This window comes from Pseudoliparis swirei, chromosome 11 (assembly GCF_029220125.1).
Source record: "Pseudoliparis swirei isolate HS2019 ecotype Mariana Trench chromosome 11, NWPU_hadal_v1, whole genome shotgun sequence".
NCBI lineage: Eukaryota > Metazoa > Chordata > Actinopteri > Perciformes > Liparidae > Pseudoliparis > Pseudoliparis swirei.
The window spans coordinates 7,654,547-7,682,542 of record NC_079398.1 but is presented as its reverse complement, the minus strand read 5'-3'; the positions used below and the strand labels follow the sequence as shown (position 1 = coordinate 7,682,542).

Below are 27,996 nucleotides of genomic sequence, written 5' to 3'. Positions count from 1 at the left end.
TGATCCTCATGGAGTTTAACGATGGACGTGTGTGTGTTGCAGGACCCCAGTGAGCTGCGCTGCCCCCTGCTGCCCCTCCCCCAGACCAGCAGGCTCGTCGGCCGGCTCATCGAAATCCTGCCGGAGAACCACGCCCAGTATAGCCTGGCCCTGCACCTCCTGGAGGCTGTGGATGCCCTCACCACGGAGGACTGACCCTGAGAGGGAGGGGCATGTGGATGTGGTCATCGTGGTGGAGCGACGGGAAGGAAACTACAAAGAAATGAACAAGTATGCTGCAGTTGTGATGGAGGCAGGGAGGAGTTGTGTGTATGGTGCCTGCAGATGGGACCCCCCCCCCCCCACACACACCCCACACTCCCCTATCTAATTAAAACACTTCAGGGCTGTGGTGTCATCAGTGTGACAGACGGTCCTCCAGGAGAACCCGCCTCCTCTTCGCCTGACGTTGAGCTGGAGGAGACGTCGTGTTTCCAGCACTCGGCCGTGGGTGTGATGGGCTTTTAACTTTTTTAAATCCATATTTTTGACGCATGTCATAAATGGTAATGAATACTTGTGTTATTGAAGTGTTGTCGGAATATGTTTATGAGATGGTTCTTAAGGAACGGGCATGTCTTTTCTTTGTCACTTCTCCGTCACTCGGAGTGTGTTGGCGTAACTGTGCCATATCGATTTCTGTTTATCTTTCCCTCAGAGATGTATCAAAGAAATATGGACCTTATTTTTTATTTATATATATATACGCAGACAGTACTATCTGTGCCTGTAAACCTCTGTCCAGCTGTTCCCTCTGGACCCGTTGCCGAATAAAGAGGTTTCTCTAAAGCTGCGTTGTTTCTGATGAAGTTACTTTATGACATTAGGTCAGAAAATAATATAGTATGGCATAACAAACTAATGAACAAGTCATGGTATAGTTTGTTATAAAGAAAAGTAATACGTGTAAAAAGTCATTAAGTTTAGAAAAAGTTAATATAGCCATACAATAACTGTTATAGATGTAGTTATAAAGTCAGGGTATTGTATTAAGTCAAATGTCATAAATACATCATAAAGATAGTCAAACGGTATGTCATAAAAATGAGATTGCTGTAAGAATGTCAAAATATAGTATAGTATGTTCATTTATTTAAAATATTTTATGAAAAGAAGTCACAAAAAGGTCGTCATTGTTCGACTAAAGAGTTGTTAGCTGAAAAAGTCGAGGTATGTCAAAAAGTTTTCATGAAATATGTCAAAAGAAGTAAAAGTTCAAAAAAGTCATTACACAAGTCATACGGACCTATGTCCAAAAAACAACATTAATTTACTGGACGCCAAGAGTCGTGTGTTAAGATGCCATCGGCATAAAAAGTATGTACTATATTATAGGTCAATACGTCATAGTATAGGTTGAAATGAAGTAATCTTATTGTATGTGGTCAAAATATCATAGAATGCAGAACGGTTATGATGTAGCATGTTAAAATAAAAAGATCAGTGGAGTACATCATAAATGGTCCAAAAAGGTCATAGTACTCCATTTATTTATAATTTAGACATTTCTTTTAGACACTTCTTTCCATACATTCATGGGAACGTTTCCAAGTAAACGTTTACAAGAACTTAGGCAAACCCAAATATGGATTCTCTCCGGTGTCACACAGTGACTCGTGATGCATTCCTTTCCCACGTATTTACACATTTAAAAAAGAAACCAATAAGCCACGTGTGGCATCCCCTCAGAAAATAAGAGTATTTCCAATTAAACATACAGGAAGCCATCATGCTCAGGAAAGCTCTTCATCCAGTGAGCAGACCTCTTCATCGAGGAGCTCACAGACGTCGGAGCGCTCGGAGGAAAAATGGCCGTCGCCTCATTGGGTCAATTAGAAACTAGGTCACGGGAGCTCAGGGCGAGAAAACAAACACGAGGACGCAGCGTGAACATTCAGCCTCGTGGTTTTGGGAGTGCGTAACAGATTTAGTCCTGAAGACCATCGAGGCGGAACGACGCTTTGAGTCTGCTCTTCAGGACATTCGGCCCAAAGCGAGCAAAGCTGCGGGTTCTGAGAGACCCGGTCTCTGTTCAGCCCAGGGGAACAAAAACAGGCCCGAGGCGATGTTCACCGGTCGTCACGGCGACGGGAGGCGTGGCTCTAGTCAGTGAGCCTGCGACAGGACGGTCTGGCAGCGCGGGCACAGGCAGTCCGCCGAGTCGGCGGTGTAGCGGCGGCACCGCGGGCACCTGGCGGTGGAGGTGGGCACCGCCGCGATGCTGTAGGCGCTGTCCTCTCGTATGACACCTGACACGAGAGAGAGAGAGAGAGATGAGCACACAACTTAAATATAATAAGTAGCCGTTTGATGGGAACTACAATTAGGACCGTGTGCTTGTGAACCTCAAGCAGTCAGTTTACATCCACGTTTGTTTCGTTATCCTATCCAGACATTTGTGTGAGATTATCATGAGCGTATCGATTATTCTGTCCCTTTCAAAACGTGATTTCACGGCGACCTTTGACCTGGAATTCTAAATCAGTTCAATCCTTGAGTCCAGGACACTCCTGAGGACACTCCGAACACGTGTTATTACACCAGTGTTTACCATAAGTTATTACATGTGTTATTACTAATATCACGTGTAATAACAACGCTGCTATGAGAAAGCTCTCTTCAGACCACTCTGGTCGGGCTCGGCGCTGCTCCTCACCCTCCAGGTTGATGAGGAAGCTGCCGTGGCTCAGCGGGGCGTCGGGGGGTAGGTCTCGGGGCAGCCCGCTGGTCAGGTTGACCCGCGCCGTCATCAGCTCGGCCAGCTGGGAGGAGGTGGAGGTGGCGTCCTCTTGGAGGGACTGGGAGTGGACAGGAGGAGGTTATGAGACCGACTATAGAGAAATATCAGCATTCTTTATATATCTAATCATGATGGATCCATAGTATTGTTAACTTGTGTTGCCTCATCACTTCATGTAAACCTTTTTATAAAGTCAGTGCAGGTCATCTATCGATTGTATTTACCTCCATGAGCTCAAACAGCAGACCGGGTTCGATGGCGACGGTGAGGTCGTACTGCGCTGCATTCTTGCCCGGGATGGAAGACAGGAAGGAGTCCCTGATGGCGATGGCGCCCTCCACCGCCTCCTCCAAGCCGGGGCGGCGCCACACCGAGCTGCTGTTGATCCAGCCGCTCTTAAACAGCGTCTCGCCTCCTGCGAGAGAACGCAAGGCGCACTCAGGAGGCGGTGGAACACACGCACGTTGGAGCCCCCGCAGACACAGAGCGGCGGGCGCGTACCGTCGTGTCCCGGAGCGTGCAGGTACACCTCTTCAGCGAGGTGCGGCAGGATGGGCGCCACGGATCGGGTCACCCCGTCCAGCATTTCCTCCAGAACGGTCTGGCAGGATCTTCTGCCCAGCGAGTCCTCGGGGTCACAGTACAGCCTGAGGAAGAGGAGGAGTCAGAGGACCAGAGGATGAAGAGACACCAGAGGTTAGGAAGATGCTTACAGGTGCTCCACTTAAAATGTCTGTGAAAATATATATTCATATTATTTTCCATTTTCACGGACTTCTTTTAAACATCAATCAAATAAGCAATCATTTTCAGAATGATGACCCTTTAAATGTTTGTTTTCATCGTGCCACAAATAAATGCAACGGGATGTTTGTTTTTTTACAGTCTGGGATGCGTCAATGATTATAAATATGATGCTTCATACATTAAAGCCCCTAGTGGACACCAGGGGAACAGCATGCATTAGCGCCGCAGGACAAACACCAGAGGTCTGCTGGAAAATAGTCAAAACAACAATTTAGAAGCCCAGGCTCTGGATTAAAGGTCTGATGTTTAAACTGGAATAGTCATGGGATCAAACATGGTGGTTTTCATTTGTGTCCAAGTGCAGATTATTATGGATTTACTATAGGTTGAACTTCCAAAAACTATTTTTTTAACTCACACCTTTTCCAACAGGTGTACCATCTGCATTGACCCCAGCCAAAATGATAGAAAAATTAAGAAAGCCCAACATGTCTCTGATGAGGCCACATATGGGGGGGGGGGGGGGGGGGCCTTTACCGGTCTTTGATGATGCTGAAATAGAAGCTGGACAGATCTCTGGTGATGAAGGCTTGGAGGACACGGATGGCCCGGCCCGCATTAAACTCGCTGTAGGCGTCTGTCACCTGCAGACACACATGTCAGCGGCGCGGCTCATCACACACACACACACACACACACACACACACACACACACACACACACACACACACACACACACACACACACACACACACACACACACACACACACACACACACACACACACACACACACACACACACACACACACACACACACACACCTTGATGCTGTACTCGCGGAGCTGGTGCAGCATGTACTGGTCGATGTAGTGCATCTCTTTGGGGTCCACGGCGTGCACGCGCGGGTCGAAGCCCTGCAGGTTGCCGAGCAGGAACTTCAGGGTGTTCCTCAGCTGAGAAGATGAAACACGGGCACTGCGCGTGAGCCTGGCAACAAGCCAACGGGCCCACTGTGCGTCCTCGCCCCACTGGTACCTTGCCGATGCTGTCTCTGGCCGAGGTGAGCGCCGCGGGTCCGATCTGAACCTCGGAGAACACGTTGGACTCCGCCACCCACCAGCGCAGCACGTCAGCGCCGTAAGCCGGCACACTGGGGTCCTGAAGAGGGGGGAGGGGACAGTCACGCTGTTCTTCAGACGGACAAGTCCAAACCCATTTTAAATAACATACCTGCAAACTCATGAGGGTGAAAAGGTGACAACGGGCTGGGGGGTGGGGGTCCTCTGCTCTGACTAAGTCAGTGCCCACAAACCCTTCTAATAAGAATATAATATATGTATATATATATATAAATATTAATAGAATCGTTACAACACCTTGAAAGATGATGGTGAACCCAGTAAGATGGCCGCCACACCTAGAAATATTCAGTAATATTTATTTTGCATGGGCTCAGGTGTGAATAGGAGCGAGGCCCATTCAGAGAAATCTCTACGGCGGACTTGGGTCAGTTTACATCCACGTTTGTTTCGTTATCCTATTCAGACATTTGTGTGAGATTATCATGAGCGTATCGATTATTCTGTCCCTTTCAAAACGTGATTTCACGGCGACCTTTGACCTGGAATTCTAAATCAGTTCAATCCTTGAGTCCAGGACACTCCTGAGGACACTCCGAACACGTGTTATTACACCAGTGTTTACCATAAGTTATTACATGTGTTATTACTAATATCACGTGTAATAACAACGCTGCTATGAGAAAGCTCTCTTCAGACCACTCTGGTCGGGCTCGGCGCTGCTCCTCACCCTCCAGGTTGATGAGGAAGCTGCCGTGGCTCAGCGGGGCGTCGGGGGGTAGGTCTCGGGGCAGCCCGCTGGTCAGGTTGACCCGCGCCGCCGTCATCAGCTCGGCCAGCTGGGAGGAGGTGGAGGTGGCGTCCTCTTGGAGGGACTGGGAGTGGACAGGAGGAGGTTATGAGACCGACTATAGAGAAATATCAGCATTCTTTATATATCTAATCATGATGGATCCATAGTATTGTTAACTTGTGTTGCCTCATCACTTCATGTAAACCTTTTTATAAAGTCAGTGCAGGTCATCTATCGATTGTATTTACCTCCATGAGCTCAAACAGCAGACCGGGTTCGATGGCGACGGTGAGGTCGTACTGCGCTGCATTCTTGCCCGGGATGGAAGACAGGAAGGAGTCCCTGATGGCGATGGCGCCCTCCACCGCCTCCTCCAAGCCGGGGCGGCGCCACACCGAGCTGCTGTTGATCCAGCCGCTCTTAAACAGCGTCTCGCCTCCTGCGAGAGAACGCAAGGCGCACTCAGGAGGCGGTTGAACACACGCACGTTGGAGCCCCCGCAGACACAGAGCGGCGGGCGCGTACCGTCGTGTCCCGGAGCGTGCAGGTACACCTCTTCAGCGAGGTGCGGCAGGATGGGCGCCACGGATCGGGTCACCCCGTCCAGCATTTCCTCCAGAACGGTCTGGCAGGATCTTCTGCCCAGCGAGTCCTCGGGGTCACAGTACAGCCTGAGGAAGAGGAGGAGTCAGAGGACCAGAGGATGAAGAGACACCAGAGGTTAGGAAGATGCTTACAGGTGCTCCACTTAAAATGTCTGTGAAAATATATATTCATATTATTTTCCATTTTCACGGACTTCTTTTAAACATCAATCAAATAAGCAATCATTTTCAGAATGATGACCCTTTAAATGTTTGTTTTCATCGTGCCACAAATAAATGCAACGGGATGTTTGTTTTTTTACAGTCTGGGATGCGTCAATGATTATAAATATGATGCTTCATACATTAAAGCCCTAGTGGACACCAGGGGAACAGCATGCATTAGCGCCGCAGGACAAACACCAGAGGTCTGCTGGAAAATAGTCAAAACAACAATTTAGAAGCCCAGGCTCTGGATTAAAGGTCTGATGTTTAAACTGGAATAGTCATGGGATCAAACATGGTGGTTTTCATTTGTGTCCAAGTGCAGATTATTATGGATTTACTATAGGTTGAACTTCCAAAAACTATTTTTTAAACTCACACCTTTTCCAAAAGGTGTACCATCTGCATTGACCCCAGCCAAAATGATAGAAAAATTAAGAAAGCCCAACATGTCTCTGATGAGACCCACATATGGGGGGGGGGGGCCTTTACCGGTCTTTGATGATGCTGAAATAGAAGCTGGACAGATCTCTGGTGATGAAGGCTTGGAGGACACGGATGGCCCGGCCCGCATTAAACTCGCTGTAGGCGTCTGTCACCTGCAGACACACATGTTAGCGGCACACACACACACACACACACACACACACACACACACACACACACACACACACACACACACACACACACACACACACACACACACACACACACACACACACACACACACACACACACACACACACACACACACACACACACACCTTGATGCTGTACTCGCGGAGCTGGTGCAGCATGTACTGGTCGATGTAGTGCATCTCTTTGGGGTCCACGGCGTGCACGCGCGGGTCGAAGCCCTGCAGGTTGCCGAGCAGGAACTTCAGGGTGTTCCTCAGCTGAGAAGATGAAACACGGGCACAGCGCGCGTGAGAGCCTGGCAACAAGCCAACGGGCCCACTGTGCGTCCTCGCCCCACTGGTACCTTGCCGATGCTGTCTCTGGCCGAGGTGAGCGCCGCGGGTCCGATCTGAACCTCGGAGAACACGTTGGACTCCGCCACCCACCAGCGCAGCACGTCAGCGCCGTAAGCCGGCACACTGGGGTCCTGAAGAGGGGGGAGGGGACAGTCACGCTGTTCTTCAGACGGACAAGTCCAAACCCATTTTAAATAACATACCTGCAAACTCATGAGGGGTGAAAAAGGTGACAACGGGCTGGGGGGTGGGGGTCCTCTGCTCTGACTAAGTCAGTGCCCACAAACCCTTCTAATAAGAATATAATATATGTATATATATATATAAATATTAATAGAATCGTTACAACACCTTGAAAGATGATGGTGAACCCAGTAAGATGGCCGCCACACCTAGAAATATTCAGTAATATTTATTTTGCATGGGCTCAGGTGTGAATAGGAGCGAGGCCCATTCAGAGAAATCTCTACGGCCGACTTGAGCGACAATCACACAGGTTAACAAGTCCCACGTTACACTATTCTACAAATCAAGTAACTTTCTGAATTTTTTGCATTTGACCACTTTTTTTATAAGTTTAATTTCTAAATTATTTTAGAAATTAATTCCTTTTGTTCCTCTTTTATCCAATAACCTATAACCTATAATATATAATAAACCTTCCCACCCACCCTGTCTGTGATTTCCCATCAGAGGCCCCCACCCCGGGAAGTGGCTGAATTTACTGTCTTCACTTTAACGTCTACACAGTTAATAACTGTCAAAATGTAAAAGCGAGCGAACATAACATTAATATATATATGATGCTTATGTACGTTTCTCACCAGTAAACACCAAGAGACTCGCATCAACAGCTGCGTCACTGTCTGTGTTACGCTGGTCTAACTTGTTTGTTTAAGACAAGAATTACGGCACCAGTCATGGCAAAACCCGCTACTGCCCCTACTGGCGAACACAAGTATAACAATATTTAAAAATCATTCAAATTAGGAAAAATGGAAAAGGAGCACATCTTCAAATTTAAGAAGCTGGAACCATACAATGTTTTTTTTTTAATTTAAAGTGAAATTATGATCAACAATTTTTTGCAACTAATTGATTAATCTAATAATATTTGTAGCTGAACTTTGGTAGTTTTACAACAAAATGTATAAAGTAGAAATATTATTAATGATTTAATGATAGTAATAAAAAATATGCGTTGTCATTATATATCATATGGTTTAAGTCATTCATAAACCAACTTCCCTTTCTTTGGCCTGAACAACAAGGACTCGTGAGCTCTGCTGAGCCATGACTCTGTTCCTGAGTCTGTTCTGCCTCTACCTGGCTGTCACTAACATTATAACTTCTATACGATACCTGCCATAAATATCATGATACCAGAATTCGATAAAATACCATAAAAACAATATGATACCATAAATACGATACTGGTATATTTATCTATAATAGTAATAAATAAAACATCTGTATGGTTCACTTTTTACCAACTTTTTCAACACTTAACAAATGGCAGTATTATTAGTATTAATACAGCCAGATATTAATGAAACTACATGGTTCCGTCATAGCATTGATTATACACTATGAGGCCTTTAGTCAGTATCTGACCAGATGATACAGAGTTCATCTTTTTCTTCTTAAAGCTGAAAACTTTAAGTCTCTAAAGCTCCGCCACTTGACGCCACTCGCTGTGAGCGCTGCGCAGCGCATTGCGTGCAGACAGCTCGACACGGAGCAGCGCATGCGCTCTGATCGCGCGCTCTTTTAATGAAGTATTGTTACAAAAAATATGCTAAATCATATCGTGTTTAACGTACGGGTACTTTGTTAGTATCGATACACCGTGCAGCGTGACAGCAGTAGATGTAGCGGGGTGACATTCAAGCTAACCTAAACCCCCTAAACGCTGTCGACATCTGAACGCTGATTGGCCGAGACGCGACACGTCCCATCAAAGATGTTTTATTGCGAAGAGCACCACATCGCATTTTCTCCGTGTCTCACTCCAATCTCATAAACGCCGGCCGGCCAGTTGACCCCCTACCCCAAAACAAAAACTCTTCGGATCTACACGATTCACGTGGATGACCTATTTTGATTTCAAAACGGTGAATTTCACCAAAAGGTGACAAGTTTGCAGGTATGATAGCAGTGGTCAGAGCGTTGACCTACCTTCCCTCCATTAATAATGACATCGGGGTCCACGACGTTGCCCAGAGACTTGGACATCTTCTCTCCTTTCTCACTGACAGCGAAGCCATGGACCACCAGAGACCTGCACACACACACACACACATTATATATCTGTTACTTGAATTGAAATGTTAAATGTATAAACGTTTTGGCAAAGAAATTTCCTTCGAAGAAATTTCCTTCTCACCTATTTTAGCGGTTTAGAATACTTTTGAAAACACAAAACGGTATTTGTGTGTATTATTCGTGTCATTATTTTAAGTCCGGGTTCATGTCCCTGTGAAAGTCGTTGCTCTGATGGAGATTTCTAAAAGGTTGATGATGTCATCGGAATTATCGGAGCACAGACTTGACACTTTAAATAGTCACCAGGAGGCCGACACTGCTCAGGGAAGGCGGGGTCGAGGTGGTGTGTCGTACGAGCAGAGGTGTATAGTAACGAAGTAGAAATACTTCGTTACTTTACTTTAGTCGTTTTTTTGGGTATCTGTACTTTATTTTATTACTTATATTTCTGTTTACTTTTACTTCACTACATTTTGCAATGAAAACTTGTACTTTTACTCCGATACATTTCCCCTGAAACAGTATCGTTACTCGTTACTACGGAAAAAAATAATCATGAGACAAACATCGGGGACTGTTGTGGAACACACCGCAGCGCACCTGAACGCAGCACGAACACCAGGTTGGGGATCAGTGGTCCTTGCCGCGTGTTTTCTCTTCCCAGTGATGCCCAGGATGCGAGCGAGCGAGCGGCTACAGATACGACTCGTTTCATGTGGAGCAGCAATGGAAGCGCCGGCTACTTGAACAACCACGGGGACCAAGATCAACGTCCGTGGCCATGTTTGGGCGAACTCTTTTCTTTTGTCGGAGTGAAAGTTTCTTCCTACCGGATGAAGTGCCTCTTATGCCGACCGAAAGCTACGGAGATACTGGCCTTCAAAAACACACCATCTAACCTCAGGAAACACATTGAGGTAAATTAAGATTAATCCCACGAGCCGCAACGTTAATGTTTAGTTTTGATAATCATCATAAACCTGTTAAGATATCTAGCAGTGTTGTCCTCAGGATTGGAGTAAGTTATATCTTTGGCAGGAGAGGGGAGGCAGGTGTCTGATTGTCCGACGCATGTTGTATGTTAGGCTAAAGTTCGCTAGCTATCGTCAATTAAATGAGACAATTATCGTGAGTGCAGCAGACAGATCGCTAGCGAGTTAATGAGCTGAAGAAGTGTTGACAGTTGTGAGAATTTGTTGATTTGAGTCGTCTTGGCTATAATATAATGCTAATCATTACAGCATTATTATAATTATTTGTATTAATATTATAAGAGTGACGGTCCAGTAATGGCGACGATATTGATTTGGGACTGTTGTTGTGTTTAACTACAGAGATACAAGTACATATTCACAAATCAACTCTGGATGCACGGACAGTGCATGAAACTAAATGTATAAACTTCAAATAAAAAAAAACTATTTTGTACTAAACTTTAAGTTGGGGTCATGACATGTTAGGAAGTGTTATTAATTCTATCATGTATATAATACCCTCACTTTATTTCAGGAATGGACTACATCAAGCAGCACATGGAAGAACCCTCCCTGCAGCTATGTGATGCCACCAGGTCCAGTTCATCTGATGAAGAGGACTTCTTCTTCGTCATCTCAAGCGCATGAAGCAGCAAACAGCTGGATGGAGACGTGGATCACGTTGACTTGCTGAAATGCTTCCCAACTGTGTGCTGCTGTCTGTGAAGCTAGACACACTCTACCTGCATCAGGGCCTGTGAAGCTAGACACACTCTACCTGCACCATCAGGGCCTGTGAAGCTAGACACACTCTACCTGCACCAGGGCCTGTGAAGCTAGACACACTCTACCTGCACCAGGGCATGTGAAGCTAGACACACTCTACCTGCATCAGGGCCTGTGAAGCTAGACACACTCTACCTGCACCATCAGGGCCTGTGAAGCTAGACACACTCTACCTGCATCAGGGCCTGTGAAGCTAGACACTCTACCTGCACCAGGGCATGTGAAGCTAGACACTCTACCTGCATCAGGGCCTGTGAAGCTAGACACACTCTACCTGCATCAGGGCCTGTGAAGCTAGACACACTCTACCTGCATCAGGGCCTGTGAAGCTAGACACACTCTACCTGCACCAGGGCATGTGAAGCTAGACACACTCTACCTGCATCAGGGCCTGTGAAGCTAGACACACTCTACCTGCACCAGGGCATGTGAACGGCTCTTCAGCATCGCAGGACTCGTCTTCAGCCCCAGAAGAGCGACACTGACATCTGGCCATTTTGAAAATCAACTTCTTTTGAAGATGAACAAGAATTTGTTCAGTTTAAAGTGATGATTCTGGTTGTTACTTTTGGTTCTGCTTTTTTCTGTGTTCATCGTGTTTTTATATTTTAGTAATTTCATAGTATTCATATATTGCTAAGTTCATCCTAGCTCAGACATGGGCAACACACCCGCCCCCGCACATTCCCCCCGCTAGGCTTTTAACTTCCGCCCGAACTTGTCAAATTCGACTTTGTTTACTTCCGTGTGCGCGGAAAGTAGTACTATCGTCACCATAAAACAAACCTTGTGTTTGTCTTTGTCGTTTGTGTGTCAACATTTTTATGAAAAAAAAAACAACAACACAACAATCCAGGACCCACCCCACACCCACACACACAGGTGAGAATTGAATACAGTGATTTTGATTTGCAGCGAGCAGCGAAGGGGAGCGCTGGAGAGCTGAGCGAAGAGAGGGAACACCGCAGCCAGAAGAGGACCTTGGGGGCCGGTGAGTCTTTATAAGCGTTTCGTGTGCGTGCCACGTCCACCGTGTGGCATGGGTGCTGACTAGTAGGCTATTGTATTACAGAGAGGATTCACCACTGCGCAGCTCAACCCTGCTGCTCACCTGCCTGCCCAGCAGAGAGGTCTCGTCGTGCCCGGAGGACCACCAGCATGACGATGACATGATTGTTTATAGGTGAGCCCATATTGTAAATAGTCTGTGCGTTTTTGATATTTATTTGAAAAAAAAAAAATATTTATTTATTTTAATTTTACACATTTGAAAAAAAAATGTAATGCACATTTTTCATTGCACCATTCCATCTTTATCATTTTGGTCATGACGGACCACACTTTTTTGACTCAAAGCATATGTTTGAAATTTAGTAATTTAATTTATTTACATGTATACAACATTTGTTTGTTGTGTTCATTATTGTATCTAGATTGTTCACTGATTTTTCAGCTTTTGTGAACCAAAAACCACCTAAAGAAAAAGTATAAAAACACCAAAAGAAGAATAATAAGAAATTAAAAAAATGTAACAGAATTTTCACTTTTTAAAAAATATTTTCTCTTTTTTTTTTTACCTAGGACAATTGTTCCTCATTATATTATAGAGAAGGACAATTGTGCCTCATTATTCGGTATAAATATGTTGTTGATGAATGAAAGTGATTTGATCTTTTTTTTCCAATGTCGATTTTTAACTTTTACACCTCAATCAAAATGTATAAAAAACAAAAGCATCCAGGTTTAGGTTTAATAATTTACATCAATGTTTCCTGGTCTGCCCTCGCCTACATTTAGATTATCAAGAACCGATTGTAGCCCATAAAAAGTTTTTGCCCACCCCTGTCCTAGCTCATACTCCTTGTTCATGGCGGCCACAGCACCCAAATAAATAGACTTCATAATTCTCAAAATTCTGACCCTTTGTTTTTTTTATTAACAGCATTTACTTTTACTTTCAATACTTAAGTACATTTAATATCAGAAAATTACTTTTGATACTCAAGTACAAAAAAAATCAGATACTTTAATACTTTTACTCAAGTAGTATTCTCATAGGTGACTTTTACTTTTACTTCAGTAATTTTCCAGTCAAGTATCTTTACTTTTACTCAAGTATGACTTTTGGGTACTTTATACACCACTGCGTACGAGTCACCATCGGTTACGCCAACGACCAATCCCAACGGTTCTTGTAGGTTTGTGGAAACAATGTCTGCCAGACCCATCCACTCACTTGTAAGGGGCCTTGTTCCTGACGGCGACGCTGGTGAGCAGCGAGGACTGGAACCAGCCTCCGATCTGGTCCTTCCCTTCCACGTAGGCGTCCGCCCTGGGGTCGGACTCTGGAGGGTTTGGGGTGGCAGAGAAAAGAGAGTCGGTTATTTCTCCAGTCACACGGGTTCCATGATGAAACGATTAGTGCCCAGATGAGAGAAAACATCTGGAAGAGATGAGAGAGAGCAGCCAGTGTTAGAGTGGGACGTCCAGCGAGTTAGCATGAGGGGACCAATAAGCATGCCTTGTCCAAACAGCCCAAAATAGCCAAGGCATCACATCACAGGCACAGAGCCTCGTCCGCCTCCACCCTGAGTCCATCAGACAGACCGGACAGAAAGGGAAAAGAGTTAGAGGACATTCCTGGAAAAAGAAACAAACGGCCAAACACAAAGAGAAGAGAAAGAAAAGCACATCCACACGCCCCGTGATGAGCTTCAACCAATATGCTGGGTTAGACTGAAGGACCTCCGGCATCTGGGCGACCTGGAGGACATGTGCAAGCAGACGGACAACAGGAGGAAGAAACCCAGACGGAGAGGGACAAAGACACAGCTGAGGACAACGGGGGGGCGGTGGTGGGACCACCTGAGGAGAATTATGGGTCATGTGGTTGTATTTGTATCTATACTTTATGACTTCAGAAGGTTTTGGCAGGATAATCTCAGGAGTTATTTTAATGTTTCACTTGTTATAACAACTGTTGTAACAGATGGGAAAAAAGAGAAGAGTTTGTTGTTGTAGTACTCATCCCCGCCACACGAGGCTATTCCAAATAGGACGAAAAGCATTCCTGTTTCTTCCAGGTGAGTTTTTCTTTCCATAACGTGCAAACATACAACATATACTGTAGGTAGCTTGTTACCTTCGCATTGAAAATGCGGAAAGTTATGTTTTGATCGCCGTGTATTTATTTATTTGTATGCGTGTTACTCGCATAACTCAAAAAGTATTAAACCGAATCGCATGAAATTTGGTGGGATGATTGGTTATTATCGGGGGACCATTTGATTAGATTTTGTGATCGATCAGGTCAAAGGTCAAGGTCAATGTCATGAAAAGGTCAACCTCTTCTTTTTACCATAGCGCGGTCAATTTGTATCCAATTGGCATGCAACTAATGCCAACATGTTCATAATTCAATGCCCAATCTTGTGATATGCGAAGGTATGCGCTCTAGCGAGTACCCGTTCTAGTTTACCTTCTGTAACGGGAATGCTTTTAGTCCAACATGGAACACAGAGGCGCACATCGCCCTCCTGTGGCCGAAAGGAGCCACTACAACAACAAACATGTATTCACCTGAAAACACTTTTTCCACAGTTGAGAAAAGAAAGTAACTCAGGTGATCAAGGCCACCAGGTAAACTCTGTTTCTGCTGTAAAAAGCTTTGGTCCTTTCGAATGGTTTGTGGATATTTGGATAAATACATGTTTACCGTCCACTGTCCCACTAAAGCCAGTGACCCCGGTAAGCTGAGGCTGCACTTCCTTTATAATCCGTGTTGTTTGTGTGCAGCTTTTACTTACACACACTTTGCAAGTGTGTGTAAGCAGCTTTCCCTCAAATAAAACTGATGACTGCGGAGTTGATTAACAGGCGTTTGGAGAGCTGGCAGCCAGTGATGTCATTTCTCTGAGAACACGACGAGACGGAAAAGTGGACGAGCAACCTCATCACGTCCGTGGACAATATCAACTTCCTTGTGGATTGTGAAAACTGGGAGAGAGAAAGAATGTTTAGCAGCTATATATAATCAAATAAAAGAAAGGAGAGCTTGAATCCTTAGATGACTCCCAGGAAATGAACTGGACTCCATGTGTTCTGGTGTGACCGGCTCAGCAGGACAGACGTACCTTCTAGAACAGCGGCCCAAGACACTCCGCTGTCAAACCAGATGTCCAGGACGTCTTCTCCACGAACGTAGTCCGTCACCGGGCCGGCTTTACTCTGAGAAGGACGGGTAGAGAACATGGAGATTAGTCACTTGGCAAACAGGAAGCTGGGGATAATATAATCCTATTCATACTATGTCAAGAAAAAAGCCAGTTTGACTTTGTTACTCTAATATGAAATATGCTGATTACTGAAGCTCGATCATGGAAACCAAAGATAAAACTACTGCTTTTAACGGCCTTTCAGAGGTTTTATAAAGTCTTTAAAAACATTTGTGAGGCGTCCTTCTGAGCTCTGCCACATGACATCGTGCCCAGTGGGAATCTTCACTCCTATGAGTGACTTGTTTGGCCCTTTCTTTAAGATGCTGACAGGAGAGGGAACTCAAAATAACTCATCAATGCCCAACAGCTCTCTTGCCAAAAAGAGGCAATAATAATGATCCCTTACCACTGCCAATATCATGTGATGCGTCACTGATGCGCTTCACGACTTGACCCTCACCCTTTATCTCAGTATCTCACACACACACACTCACATTCTTGAGCACTTGTTCTGGCAGCAACGTCTCAACAGGAAGCTCCCACCAGCAGTCACTGCCCTTCTCTTTGAAGAGCTCTGCTAGATGGGACACAGTGTGTCTGCAGAGACAGGAAGAAGGTTCAGTCAATAAAGATAATGATAATAATAATAATAATAATAATAATAACAACACATTTACAAGAGGGCTTCACGTGGTGGAGCCAGGAACCAAAACATTAAAATAAAATCAGAAAAATACAAAACCCAAAAGTAATCGAGGAGGACAGAGACTCGGAATATCAGCGAGTATCAAAGCCGTCTGTCTGCATGCCTGTGTGTGTGTGTGTGTGTGTGTGTGTGTGTGTGTGTGCGTCAGCCTACTTGTTGATGAGAGCCTCTCCAGTCTCTCTGTGGTAGAAGACTGGGATGGGGACGCCCCAGCTCCGCTGTCTGGAGATGCACCAGTAGGTCCGTCTGTCCAGCATGGTCAGCAGGCTGCCCCTCGCCGACTCCGGCAAAACACGCACCTTCTGCAGTGCCTCCTAGACACACACACACACAGAAAGAGAGAGAGGTATTACTTCCTCTGGAACAAACCAAAGATAGGAAGCGAGTCCTTTCCTGGAAGACCACAACGCATCATCTCTTTATCTGCACGAGGAACCGGCTGCATTTCTTTTTCCAGCTCATTAAAGAAGGAGCTCAACACTCAGACCGTGTCCTCAGCTTCACCTTGGCCTTGTCCTTCAGCGCCGCTGTGTTGATGAACCACTGTTTACTGGGCCTGATGACGACGGGTTGCTTGGTCCTCCAGTCGTACGGGTAGCTGTGGACGCACCGCTCCTCCTTCACGAGGGCGCCGCACTCCGCCAGCATGGAGATCACTAGCACACGCCAATCCACAGGCAGAGACATCAAAACAAAGCCACGCCCCCCCCCACCCCACCCCACCCCACACACACCTCCCCCTCTCTCCCTCGTCGTTCTGTACCTTTGTCGGTCCCTTCCGTCATCACAGACAGGTTCTGGAGATCCGGGCCGGCCAGGTCGGTGAACTTGCCGTCCTCGTCCACCATGCACTCCTTTGGCAGAAGAAAAGCTCACGCAGTTACGACCCAGAAGCGCCGCCTCTCGTCTGGAATGGGGGAAGCTTTTCTCGATTCACGACAAAAAATAAAAAGGGACGTACCACGGAGAGTTTAAACTGCGACGCCACACTGTAGTCCTCCATGCCGTGAGCTGGCGCCGTGTGGACCAATCCCGTTCCTTTGGCCATAGTCACGTGATTGGCCGGCAATAGCGGCACTTCCTTGTCAGGGATTGTGGGATGTTTGCAGATCCCACCCTCAAGTTGGGAGCCTTGCAACAATGGAACATCAGGGTGGTTATGGCTGGTACTGACTAGACAAGACGCGTGTGTGTATACGTGTGTGTATATGTGTGTGTGTGTGTGTGTGTGTGTGTGTATACGTGCGTGTGTGTATATGTGTGTGTGCATGTGTGTATATTTGTGTGTGTGCGTGTGTGTATATGTGTGTGTGTGTGTGTGTGTTACCTGTAAAGGTGCCTACGGTCTCCAGCTCCGTGGCCAGCAGTGCTGCCACGCCGGCTGTACGCTCAGTGGCCACCAACAGCAGCTGAGAGGTGTCCGCCCTCTTCACCACAGAGTACCTGCAAACCACGAGACACGAGTCCTTTAAGGTTTGAGGAGGTAAGAGTTCTAACTCCTAAACGTATCGGGCTCAGACATCCGCCATTGGTCCAACTCTGTCGAGCAATCACACGGCACAAAACAGCAACACTGTCCTGTCCCTCCACTATTTCCCAGCTCCCAGTCATCCTCAGTACTGATGTGCGTTGAATCAGAAAACATGGGGTTGATGGGAAATGTGGTTTCAGGGCACCACTGACTTTGAACATTGCATACCAGCAATTGTAAAAAACTCAAGATGACAAAATATCCATTAGACATACAGTACGTCGTGAAATTGATGTGCAAATTTAGAGAATTGATTTTAAGAATTTTTCTTTTTTGTTTCAGCTTTTTTTTTTGTGTGCGAATATTCGTGTTTTTTTCCCCTATATTTGGGTTTTAGACCTCTGGTTGGTCAGAAAACACCTGAAGACAAACTGCAACATGTTTCATTATTTTCTAATGTTTATTGAACTGTTCAAATCTAATGAAATCTGGAAAATAATTAGAAGATCAACAATTAAAAAACGACAACGCGTGGAGTCGTGTGCAGAGAAGATGGCCGCTGTGTGACCTTCACGGTGTACTGCGGCTACTCACTGGGCGTTGGGCATGTAGCAGACGGCCTGGTTGGCAGGAATGGTCCAGGGCTGGGTGGTCCACACCAACACGGAGACAACACCCTCCAAACCTGCTGAGGGGCACACACACACACACACACAGTCAGAAGTGTAATCTTTTTCAAAGGCTAAATTAACTGTGTGTGTGTGTGTGTGTGTGTGTGTGTGTCTTACCCTCTGAGGCCATCTCGGGTGGCAGTGTGCTCAGGGGGAATGTGGCGTAGACGGCTCTGCTCACGTGCTCAGGGTTGTACTCCAGCTCGGCCTCGGCCAGCGCCGTCCTACAGGAGACATGTGAACTACTCTCAGGGACCATACGCTGATCTAGAATAGAGTCTGGACACCTCTATGCAGCGACCTCTGCGTCAGCTAACAGACTCGGGTACCTTGATGAGGGGGACCAGAAGACCGGCTTGTAGTCCTGGTAGATGAACCCCTGAAAACCACAAAGAAGAAAAAATCTATATTCGGCTCTAAAAGGCTGAATTCAGTTTGAATCCCAATCCTGTGCAGTAATCCCCGATTACAATAACTAGTATGATACTACACTGTTACTACTCTGATTGGAAGACGGGACCAGCTGACCACTGACCCCCAGTCACCCATATGAGTGTTTGCCCAATAGAACATCGCTGCCCACCTTGGCGTGCATCTTTTGGAAGACTTTCAGCTGAGCGGCCTCGTAGGCCCCGTCGTACGTGTAGTAGCACTGGTCCCAGTCCGCCATCACCCCCCAGCGCTGGAAGGCAGCCTTCTGGCGAGCTATGGCCCCCTCGGCAAACTGCCGCGCTGCACGGGAGCAAAACATTACAGCAGCGGCAGAATTATTATTATTTTTTTTTACTTTCATTTACTTAATTTCATTTATTTATTTATTTGTACAGGGACCGTACACATTTATCAACCCATGGGTAAATGTGTTAACGTTAGCTAAGGCTAAATTTCAGCTTTGGTCCCTGTGGCCAGATGTTACAGCCTTCACTAAAGGAGTAAGAGGTTAACACGGTAACATAATAGAAAAGCAGTAAACATACAGGTTACGATAAAATACTGGCCTCTTCATAAAATCATTAAAACATCAAATAGATTTTTTTTTTTAAACAGACATAAAAACAATAATAATTTACACAATCACTGAGGAGGGAGTCACAGTTCATGCTCACACATCTGACTGGTAAAAAGCCAGTTCTTCAGCCGTGTGTCGTTCCCTACCTTTCTGTCTGATCTGCATGGGGCTCAGGCCGCTGGTGCCCGACTCCCCCAGAGCCTTCAGCTCGATGGGCAGGCCGTGGCAGTCCCAACCGGGGACGTAGTGGACCTGCCGCCCGCGCAGCATCTCAAAGCGGTTTCGGATATCTTTCAGGATCTGGACCAGGTGAGACATGTTTAGTTTATTCTGGCAGTGGCACTGTGACTTCATTCTGTTGACAGCTGTCAAAAAGTTGTCATAGACCATAACAGAAGGAAATATCTGAAACATGGCATGCAGGCTGTTAGCGGATCACCTTGTTGAGTGCGTGTCCCACATGGGGGTCTCCGTTGGCGTACGGGGGTCCATCGTGGAGGCAGAACTCCTTCTTGGCCTTCCTCGCTCTTTGCCAGGAGTACAAATCTGCAAAGCCGCACTCCTGCAGAAAGGAGGCAATAATTAATATTGTGCATGTGACAAAACAATACGTCATTGCTATAAAGCTCTCTGTAGCTGTGTTTAACCAGCGAGACTGAGACAGTTATCCAGGTATGCACGCGCACCAAGAGGGCGACACGTCACTTATTGTGCGACACCGAGTACAAGTCAATATACTGCAGCCGTGATCCATCAGACTTTATTTTCAGTCTGCATCATTCAGATAAGAATAAAGCATCTAAACTAATGTTAGTCACGTGCTTTCAATGTGTCCAGTTCAGCGCATGAATGAACTTGACGTGTGCAGCAGGTGAGTCCTACCTGCTGGATCTGGAGCTCTCGGTCCAGCAGCTTCTGTCCGGTCAGCCTCATGGGGAACTCGGACCGCGGGAGGAGCACCGTGTCTCGGTACAGCCCCGGAGCAGCGCCGGCCTTTGCGGGCTGAGCGCTGACTTCACCGGGACTTTCAACATGACAGCGACTGGAGCTCAAGGAGAGAGCCCGGTGGAGGAGGCCGCCTCCCCGGTGTGACCTCCGTCCCCATCTCGTGAGCGTCTGGCTGACTGCCGACACCCGGCACAGCAGCATGGAGGAGCTCCGTGGAAAAGGAAAACTACAAAAAAAAGTGAAGACTGTTTGTTTCTGAGTTGTGACACTGTGGAGTTATCGCGGTGTTACATGCCGCCCTTTGCGCAATGCTTTGTTTCTTCCGGAAGAAATTGAAGCGAGGACAAGTATGGCAACTACGTTGGGTCAAACTAAAAACTAAAGAACGACGCGTTTAAAAATGTGGCACAAGCTGGAGGACGATATTGATCCACCGTCGAGGGACACAATAATGAATAATATTTATTTTGATTGAACTGCGTTCTTCTGTAATATTATACACATCAAAAGTATGTTCTGGTGGTTTAATCTTAAAAATATATATCTGCTGTTCTTGCTCATAAATTACTCCAATTATTCACTGTAAAGTATTTTTAAGGTCAAATAAAATATGAAGACCCTGTTTTTTTTTTTTCCTTTAAAATATAATTATTTCCTTTTTTAATTTTGTGTATATATATCCCCGTCATACACATATCATTTTATATATATTGTTTAAAAAATAAAATAAAAACATATATATATACATATATATATATATATATTGTGTTTAGAAATATATAGTTTATATATAAATATTTATATACAAATAAATAAATATTGTATCTATATAAACATACATATTTACACACATATATATATATATATATATTAGCATGTGTATATATATATGTTCATAAATATGTATGTATATATATAAAATAGATATTTATTTTTATATAAATATATACATATATATATATATATTTATAGTTATATTACACATGTAATTGCAAACAATTCGGTCAAAAGTAAAAAGACACCGCTATAGTTCAACGTTAATGTTTAATAATAAGTTATAAAGAATAACCCTGAGTCAAACTGATTTAATGTTACCTGTGGGGAGCACAGCATGTGTGCTTGAGAATCAGATCGTTCATCTTCCTCTCGTGGTCAAAGTTAATAACTACAACTCCACAGTCTTTAATTGGAAAATACACACATAAGGACGGATTTTCACGATTTAAAGTGTTATAAATAAATATGATACAAATAATAATCATTTTCATGTATAATATACAGTTCAAGTTTGGAATTGTACATGACGTTAATTAATAGAGCTATTATTGGTCATGTTAGTTCGAATTGCTTGTATCATATCTCAGAACATACATGTGGGGGGTGGACAGAATATTAGTTACACAGAATATTATCATCGAAGGAGCTGTTTTATTTTGTAAAGTGTGTGTGCATTAATATATTCTCATCAGAACGCCTCGCGAGTTCAGAATAATGTGTGTTCTTGGCCCCCTGGTGGTTACAGTGGATAACTCCATATTCCTCAATGGGAGTCATTCTGCTTTCTATGGAAATCAGAATTACTTTCATATCAGTGTTTCCATTTACAGGCATGCTGTGTTGATAGCATCTCCTTATACAACAGACCACTCTCACGTCGATGGACAGACCATGAGCAGCGGTCTGGCTTAGTTGTTTTATTTTGAAGGTTTTCCCCGGAACGTTCCTCGTGCGTCTGCCTTGACGAAGGTGCAGCGAACTTCTGTCTCCCGTTTATGGTGCGTTCATACCCAAAGTAATTTAGAGTAATATTTTCAGTTTTAGCATCGAGTTAACACAATGACTAACTTACAACTCCACACACTAAATAAAACTTATACTTACAGGCCGCAGATTATTTCACGAAAAAACGTTACACGTGTATACATTAACGTATATACATTAACATGTATGACAATAAACATTTTCGTGAAATAATCTGCGGCCGAATTAAAGTCGTTCCCGTGCGCTTGACCTGATATCGATATATTTCCGATGGCACCTGAATGCATCACGATCGGCTATGCAGCAGGTGGTATTGAGTGGCTGATGATGTCAGTGGGGGGTATAAAGCTCGCGGCTGCATCGCTCCTGTCATTCATCCGACTCCCCGAGAGAACCAGAGCCGAGCGCAGCAGCAGCAGCAACAACGAGCCCAGACTTCGACCTCTCTCTCCCGCCAACATGACTAGGACGTGTCTCTCTTACCTCGGAGCCCTCCTGCTGGCTCTCCATCTTATCTCGTCGCAGGTTCGATTTCCTCTCACTCGAGCGTCATGTTGATCTTTCTACCCCGAGTTTAGGGGCGCTGCTGGACCAGGCGGTTGGATATGTTACCGTTCACTTAATTTCTAGGCTTGTTTATCTTTTTAGTGAGTGGCACTCTCGGTTATAGGCTGATTCTAAACCGAAGGGGGAATTGGTTCCTCCCGCCCCCCCCCCCCAATTTTGTATGCATGTGTTTAGGGAATAAGTAACTTAAAGTTGATCCCTCAGGACAATACTTTGCTTTCCGGTTAGACTGGTTTAATTAATGGGTCTATTTGACTATGATAATTTTAAAGAGTTGGACATTTCATTTTCAAACTTTTCTACACCGTCTGTCATCTTGGACATCTCATTTGTGGTCATCGCACTCTTCTGTTGACACGTGCACTTACAAAGAACCGATGATGATTGGGGTGTTATTGTGCGTTGCAGGTGGTCCAAGCCCAGAACGTGACTGCCTCTCCCACGAACACGACCACGCCCGGCGATGTGATGGTGACCACCACGCTCCCAGCGAAAGGCTGCGGGACGATCGCCGCCTTCACGCTGATGCTGCCGCTGGCGGCTGCGGCCTCTTTGCTCCACATTTGGTCCTAAGGACCGGGCTGATGTTTGCGCCACGCGCACGGCCAAGACTGCGGGACTGGGCATGCGACGTTACACAAGAGCAACACACGAATTTTTGTTTCCCCTCCTTTCTCTAACTTTTGGAATTGGTTTCGAAGCGGCGCGCACTTCCACAGCTCTGTCTTCGTTTCACCTTTACGCACCGCGGGGACGCGCCCTGCTGCGCTTTGCTGGGACTGTGACAATCGCCCTTGTCCGGGAAACCGCCAGCCTCTTGGTTTAGTCTGTTGTGACTGGGGGTGGGAGATGAAGAGGATGATGATGGTGGCACTGCGCTCTTTAAATATAATGAAACGTGTTCTGATGCTTGATTCCAGGCTCTAAAGCCTAACTATTATTATTATAAGCATGTTTAGAAAAGTTACAGTTTAGTCACTGGTGATTTTTAGATCTTAGCATTTTTGTAACTCTAATAAAAACATTCAATTATAAGTGACTATGGACTCATTAATTCTGTCTGGTGACTTGGGTTAAACTGTTGCTCTTCAGCGGTATGGTGGTCATCCTACCGCCTGAGTTTATTTCTATGCTTCACACGCTCACACTGGTATGCGCTGAGTCACTTTCTCTAAGCTGACACGCTACTGTGGCCATTTGGAAACCTAAATGTGTCACTTGCGCTCTTAGTCTAACTGTTTCCTGCACTATAGCGTCTCACCTATTCACACTGAATTTCTTCGTGCTTTCTACAGCTAGCCAAATGTTTGTCATGAATATCTAGAGCCTGTATTCTTGGTCCTCCGATTAACTGCTAATCCCACCCAGTACTTATCTGTGGCTGTTCGGCACTAAAATATGTAACATGATGTCACGTCGATCTGCAGAGGGGGTTCTGTGACCACAATCTGTTTTCGAAGACATTTGCCACAACTAATGTGGCTTTTACTGCACTATATAGTCTCCATTGCATGTGCACATATACTTGACACGTCATTGTTTTAATTGGTGCTTATCAAATGCCAATGTACTGGGTCACTATCATTCAACCCCGATGTGAAACTACAAGGTCACTCAAACTTCATACTGTTGGCTGGTCACAAGTCCCAACAGTTTAGTTTCCTCATGGTGGTCACTGTATGGCAAAATGCTTTAATAATTGATCTTTTGAAGGCCATCTACAACTGGTGCCAGGGCTTTGCTATTTAAAGGGGGGGGGGGGCGGCTGGGTGAAATCTGTAAGCAACTGCTGGAATTCACCTGTTGCTTCCCCTCCCCCACGTTCCCTCTTTGAGAACTGTGTCCCACCCTGATCACGCAACAATGGCGACTTTGTCCAACTCATCTTATCTTTGCCATGGGTAGACTTGGACCGGGACCTTTATGCCGTGACCCTGCCTCTATTGGAAACTTGGCTCATGTGTTTTGTTTTTGAAGATGGGGATCTCCATATTGCCTCTCTGGTAGAGACTAGCTCATAACCCAGAGCTAAAGAGGTCTGACAGAGCACTGGCCACATTCCTGCAGTGCGGCCGTGAAACCGTAATGCCACTGGAGAGCAGTCAGGTGATTGAGGAGAAGAGCTCTCCTTTAGTTGACCGCCGGAGTGTGACCGCTCGAGGCCCTCCTCGTCCACCTGAAAGTTTAGGAGGACTCTGGGTTCAGGCATGGCTGTTTGGAGGGTGAGAGCAAATAAATAAGAGACATGAGGGAGAAGGTGATCAGGGTCGGACAACTGCTTACGCTTCCTTTTGCCTTTTTAACATTTCTTATTGCAACCGTCTTTCCTGAATGGTTCAAGCTTCTCGAACACAAACTGGCCCCGTGGGTTTCTCATTTATCATTTATCAATAAGTCAAAGACTATCATGTGCTGGAAAACGATATCGTAGAAGCCTTTCGCCGTGGCTTCCCAGCATGCCACACCTGACCGCTTCTGGCTGTCTATATTTATTAAATGAGGGCCATGGTAAAATTCACAATAAGTCAGTCACAGTTTGGGGAAGTGAAGTAGATTGATTTAAAAAATTGATTAAAAAAATTAAGTAAAGCTATGCAGCGTCCTTATGATAGCCAGTATACTAATAGTGCCCAGAGAGAAATGGACTGATTAATTTGGTGATTCCCTTCAAGGAGCAGTGTCGGATTTAGCGGCATCTAGTGGAACATATACAGGGATCTTACGGGAACATAAAAACGCTGTGCGCTACTGTAGCAACATGGCGGACTCCGTGAAGAGGACCAGCTCATTCTAAGCTAACAGAAACACCATTCTGTGGTGGATAACATAATTCACCCACGGAACTATGGGTGGGGGGAGTGTTTAGCACGGACCCGTTTAGCGGACGGAACGACCGTCCAGTTTAGTCCGGTTTTGACTTGACGAATGAACGTTGTGACAAGTGTGTCGCTGTCACTAGTAGGTTCCCCCCCTAAAGCACCAATAAGTCACCAGCAGCCAGAGGGATATTCGGTAATAGTTTTTATTCCGACCGCAGACTGTGTCTCTGCTCTGCCCGCTCTGCAGCCGAGCCTTAACACCCCCCGCTGCCACATACCTCCACCGCCCGACTTAGGCCGGGCCAACATCCGGCCTAACCTACTCCCCCTCCCCCCCGTGAGAGCGGGAGAGGAAGTCGGCCACGACCATCTGTGTCCCCGGCCTATGGATCACCTTGAAATTAAAAGGCTGCAAAGCCAGATACCACCGAGTGATTCGGGCGTTGGTATCTTTCATGCGGTGGAGCCATTGGAGCGGGGCGTGGTCCGACCAGAGGGTGAATGAGCGTCCCAGGAGGTAGTAGCGCAGGGAGTCGACCGCCCACCGGATGGCGAGGCACTCCTTCTCCACCGTGCTGTACCTGCCCTCCCTCTCCGACAGCTTGCGGCTGATGTACAGCACGGGGCGGTCAAACCCCCCTACCTGCTGGGACAAAGCGGCCCCCAGCCCTCTGTTCGACGCATCAGTCTGCAGAGTAAAAGGGAGAGAGAAGTTAGGTGTGTGAAGGAGTGGTTCCCCACAGAGAGCTTGCTTTACCTCCTCAAACACCAACTGGCACCGCTCCGTCCACTGGACCGGATCTGAGGCACCTTTCCGGGTCAGGTCAGTCATGGGGCTGGTCAGCTCTGCAAAGTTCGGGATGAACCGCCTGTAATAGCCCGCCAGCCCCAAAAACTGCCTCACCTCTTTTTTAGTCTTGGGCCGTGGGCAGGCTGCGATGGCGGCGGTCTTGTCCACCTGAGGGCGCACCTGCCCGGCGCCCAAGTGGTACCCCAGATACCGTACCTCCCTCCGTCCAACTGCACACTTCCCCGGGTTGGCCGTAAGCCCCGCCTGCCTCAGGGACTCCAGCACTGCGCCAACCTGCTGCACATGCTCCGCCCAGGTGGTGCTGTGTATGATCACATCATCCAGGTAGGCGGCAGCATATGCAGCGTGCGGACGCAGCACCCGGTCCATGAGGCGTTGAAAGGTGGCCGGGCCCCCGAACAATCCAAGGCGTGGTGAATTGGTATAACCCAAACGGAGTGGAGAAGGCCGTTTTTTCCTTAGACTCTGGCGACAGAGGAATCTGCCAGTAGCCCTTGGTTAAATCCAGTGTCGTAAAGAAACACGCAGTGCCCAGTCGGTCCAGGAGTTCGTCGACCCGGGGCATTGGGTAAGCATCGAACCGTGACACCTCGTTCACCCTGCGATAGTCCACGCAGAACCGTATAGACCCATCCTTCTTAACCACCAGAACAATGGGGCTACACCAGGCACTGTGGGACTCTTCTATTACCCCCATCTCCAGCATTGCAGCCAATTCCCGCTGAACCACCTTTCTCTTGTGTTCAGGTAACCTGTAGGGTCGTAACCGCACCGTCACGCCCGGAGGAGTCTCAATCTCGTGCTCTATGAGGTTTGTGCGTCCTGGAAGGAGAGAACACATCAGCAAACTGCTTTTGCAACCGGGCAATGTCTGTTTTCTGGGTCCCGGAGAGACGGTCTTCACAAAGGAGCGAGGCCGGATTGGTGGATTTTGGGACCTCAGGCCCCAGCTCCTCTCTCTCAGATACCGAGGACACCAGAGAAACAGACTCCGCCTCCCTCCATGCTTTTAGGAGGTTGAGGTGGTAAATCTGTGTAGCTCCGCCCCTATCAGAACGCACCACCTCATAGTCGACATCCCCCACTCGCCGTGTGACCACAAAGGGCCCTTGCCACTTGGCGAGGAGTTTAGAGCTGGAAGAAGGAAGCAATACAAGTACCTTCTCTCCCGGTGTGAATTGTCTCAGCCTGGCACCTCTGTTGTACAGCCGCTGCTGACGCTCCTGGGCCTGGAGCAAATTCTCACGTGACAGCTGACCCAGTGTGTGGAGCTTTGCTCGCAGGTCCAGGACGTGTTGGATTTCGTTTTTACTGGTGCTCGGCCCCTCCTCCCAGTTTTCTTTAATGAGGTCGAGCACCCCCCGTGGAGTCCTGCCGAACAAAAGTTCAAAGGGAGAAAATCCCGTGGAGGCCTGGGGAACCTCCCGTACTGCAAACAACAGTTCGTCACGCCATTTATCCCAATTCGTTCATCGTCATTAATAAATTTACGGATCATGGACTTCAAAGTCTTATTCAGACGCTCCACCAGACCGTCGGTCTGTGGGTGGTACACACTGGTCCGAATAGACTTGATGCCCAGTAACCCGTAAAGTTCTCTCAGTGTTCTTGACATGAACTGGGTGCCCTGGTCAGTCAGAATCTCTTTCGGGATTCCGACTCGGAGATGACCTGAAACAGCGCCTGCGCGACACTCTTTGCAGAAATGTTGCGCAAGGGCACCGCCTCCGGGTATCGTGTTGCGTAATCCACGAAGACTAACACAAAGCGATATCCGCGTGCACTCCGGTGAAATGGCCCGATGAGGT

At 46.5% G+C, this 27,996-nt stretch overlaps 2 protein-coding genes and 1 long non-coding RNA gene across 9 annotated transcripts in view; 2 read left to right on the top strand and 1 right to left on the bottom strand.

The window, feature by feature from the left end:
- The window catches only part of rab3gap2 (RAB3 GTPase activating protein subunit 2 (non-catalytic)), a 28,572-nt gene extending 27,740 nt beyond the window's left edge, over positions 1 to 832 (top strand). For all 5 annotated transcript variants that reach the window (XM_056426072.1, XM_056426073.1, XM_056426071.1 and 2 more), the window contains one exon: positions 43 to 832. In XM_056426072.1, the coding sequence (XP_056282047.1) occupies positions 43 to 195 (153 nt within the window). In that variant the 3' untranslated portion in view covers positions 196 to 832. The remainder of the gene's footprint in view (positions 1 to 42) is intronic.
- A 675-nt stretch (positions 833 to 1,507) lies between these two features.
- Positions 1,508 to 20,603, bottom strand: iars2 (isoleucyl-tRNA synthetase 2, mitochondrial). 3 transcript variants are annotated; one of them, XM_056426836.1, is made up of 24 exons: positions 20,165 to 20,593; positions 19,722 to 19,844; positions 19,429 to 19,582; positions 18,857 to 19,005; positions 18,603 to 18,652; positions 18,391 to 18,497; positions 18,197 to 18,290; positions 17,459 to 17,574; positions 17,093 to 17,262; positions 16,895 to 16,985; positions 16,636 to 16,787; positions 16,285 to 16,445; positions 15,920 to 16,022; positions 15,342 to 15,435; positions 13,445 to 13,553; positions 9,362 to 9,464; positions 7,192 to 7,314; positions 6,974 to 7,105; positions 6,702 to 6,808; positions 5,926 to 6,071; positions 5,649 to 5,839; positions 5,338 to 5,482; positions 3,121 to 3,123; positions 1,508 to 2,288 (listed from the first exon to the last, which is right to left on the bottom strand). In XM_056426836.1, exons 1-24 carry the CDS (start codon positions 20,429 to 20,431, stop codon positions 2,146 to 2,148), a joined length of 3,033 nt encoding a protein of 1,010 aa, XP_056282811.1. In that variant the 5' UTR covers positions 20,432 to 20,593; the 3' UTR covers positions 1,508 to 2,145. The 3 variants fall into 3 exon arrangements, with proteins under 3 accessions (XP_056282811.1, XP_056282809.1, XP_056282810.1); XM_056426834.1 differs by lacking the exons at positions 1,508 to 2,288; positions 3,121 to 3,123 and having other exon boundaries at positions 5,107 to 5,482; positions 20,165 to 20,603; XM_056426835.1 differs by lacking the exons at positions 1,508 to 2,288; positions 3,121 to 3,123 and having other exon boundaries at positions 5,107 to 5,482; positions 18,197 to 18,287; positions 20,165 to 20,602.
- Positions 20,604 to 22,326: 1,723 nt separating this feature from the next.
- On the top strand, positions 22,327 to 23,597 carry LOC130201763 (uncharacterized). Its single transcript, XR_008833252.1, has 2 exons — positions 22,327 to 22,516; positions 22,967 to 23,597. It is a non-coding gene; the product is annotated as an uncharacterized LOC130201763 (long non-coding RNA).
- The last annotated feature ends 4,399 nt before the right edge of the window (positions 23,598 to 27,996 follow it).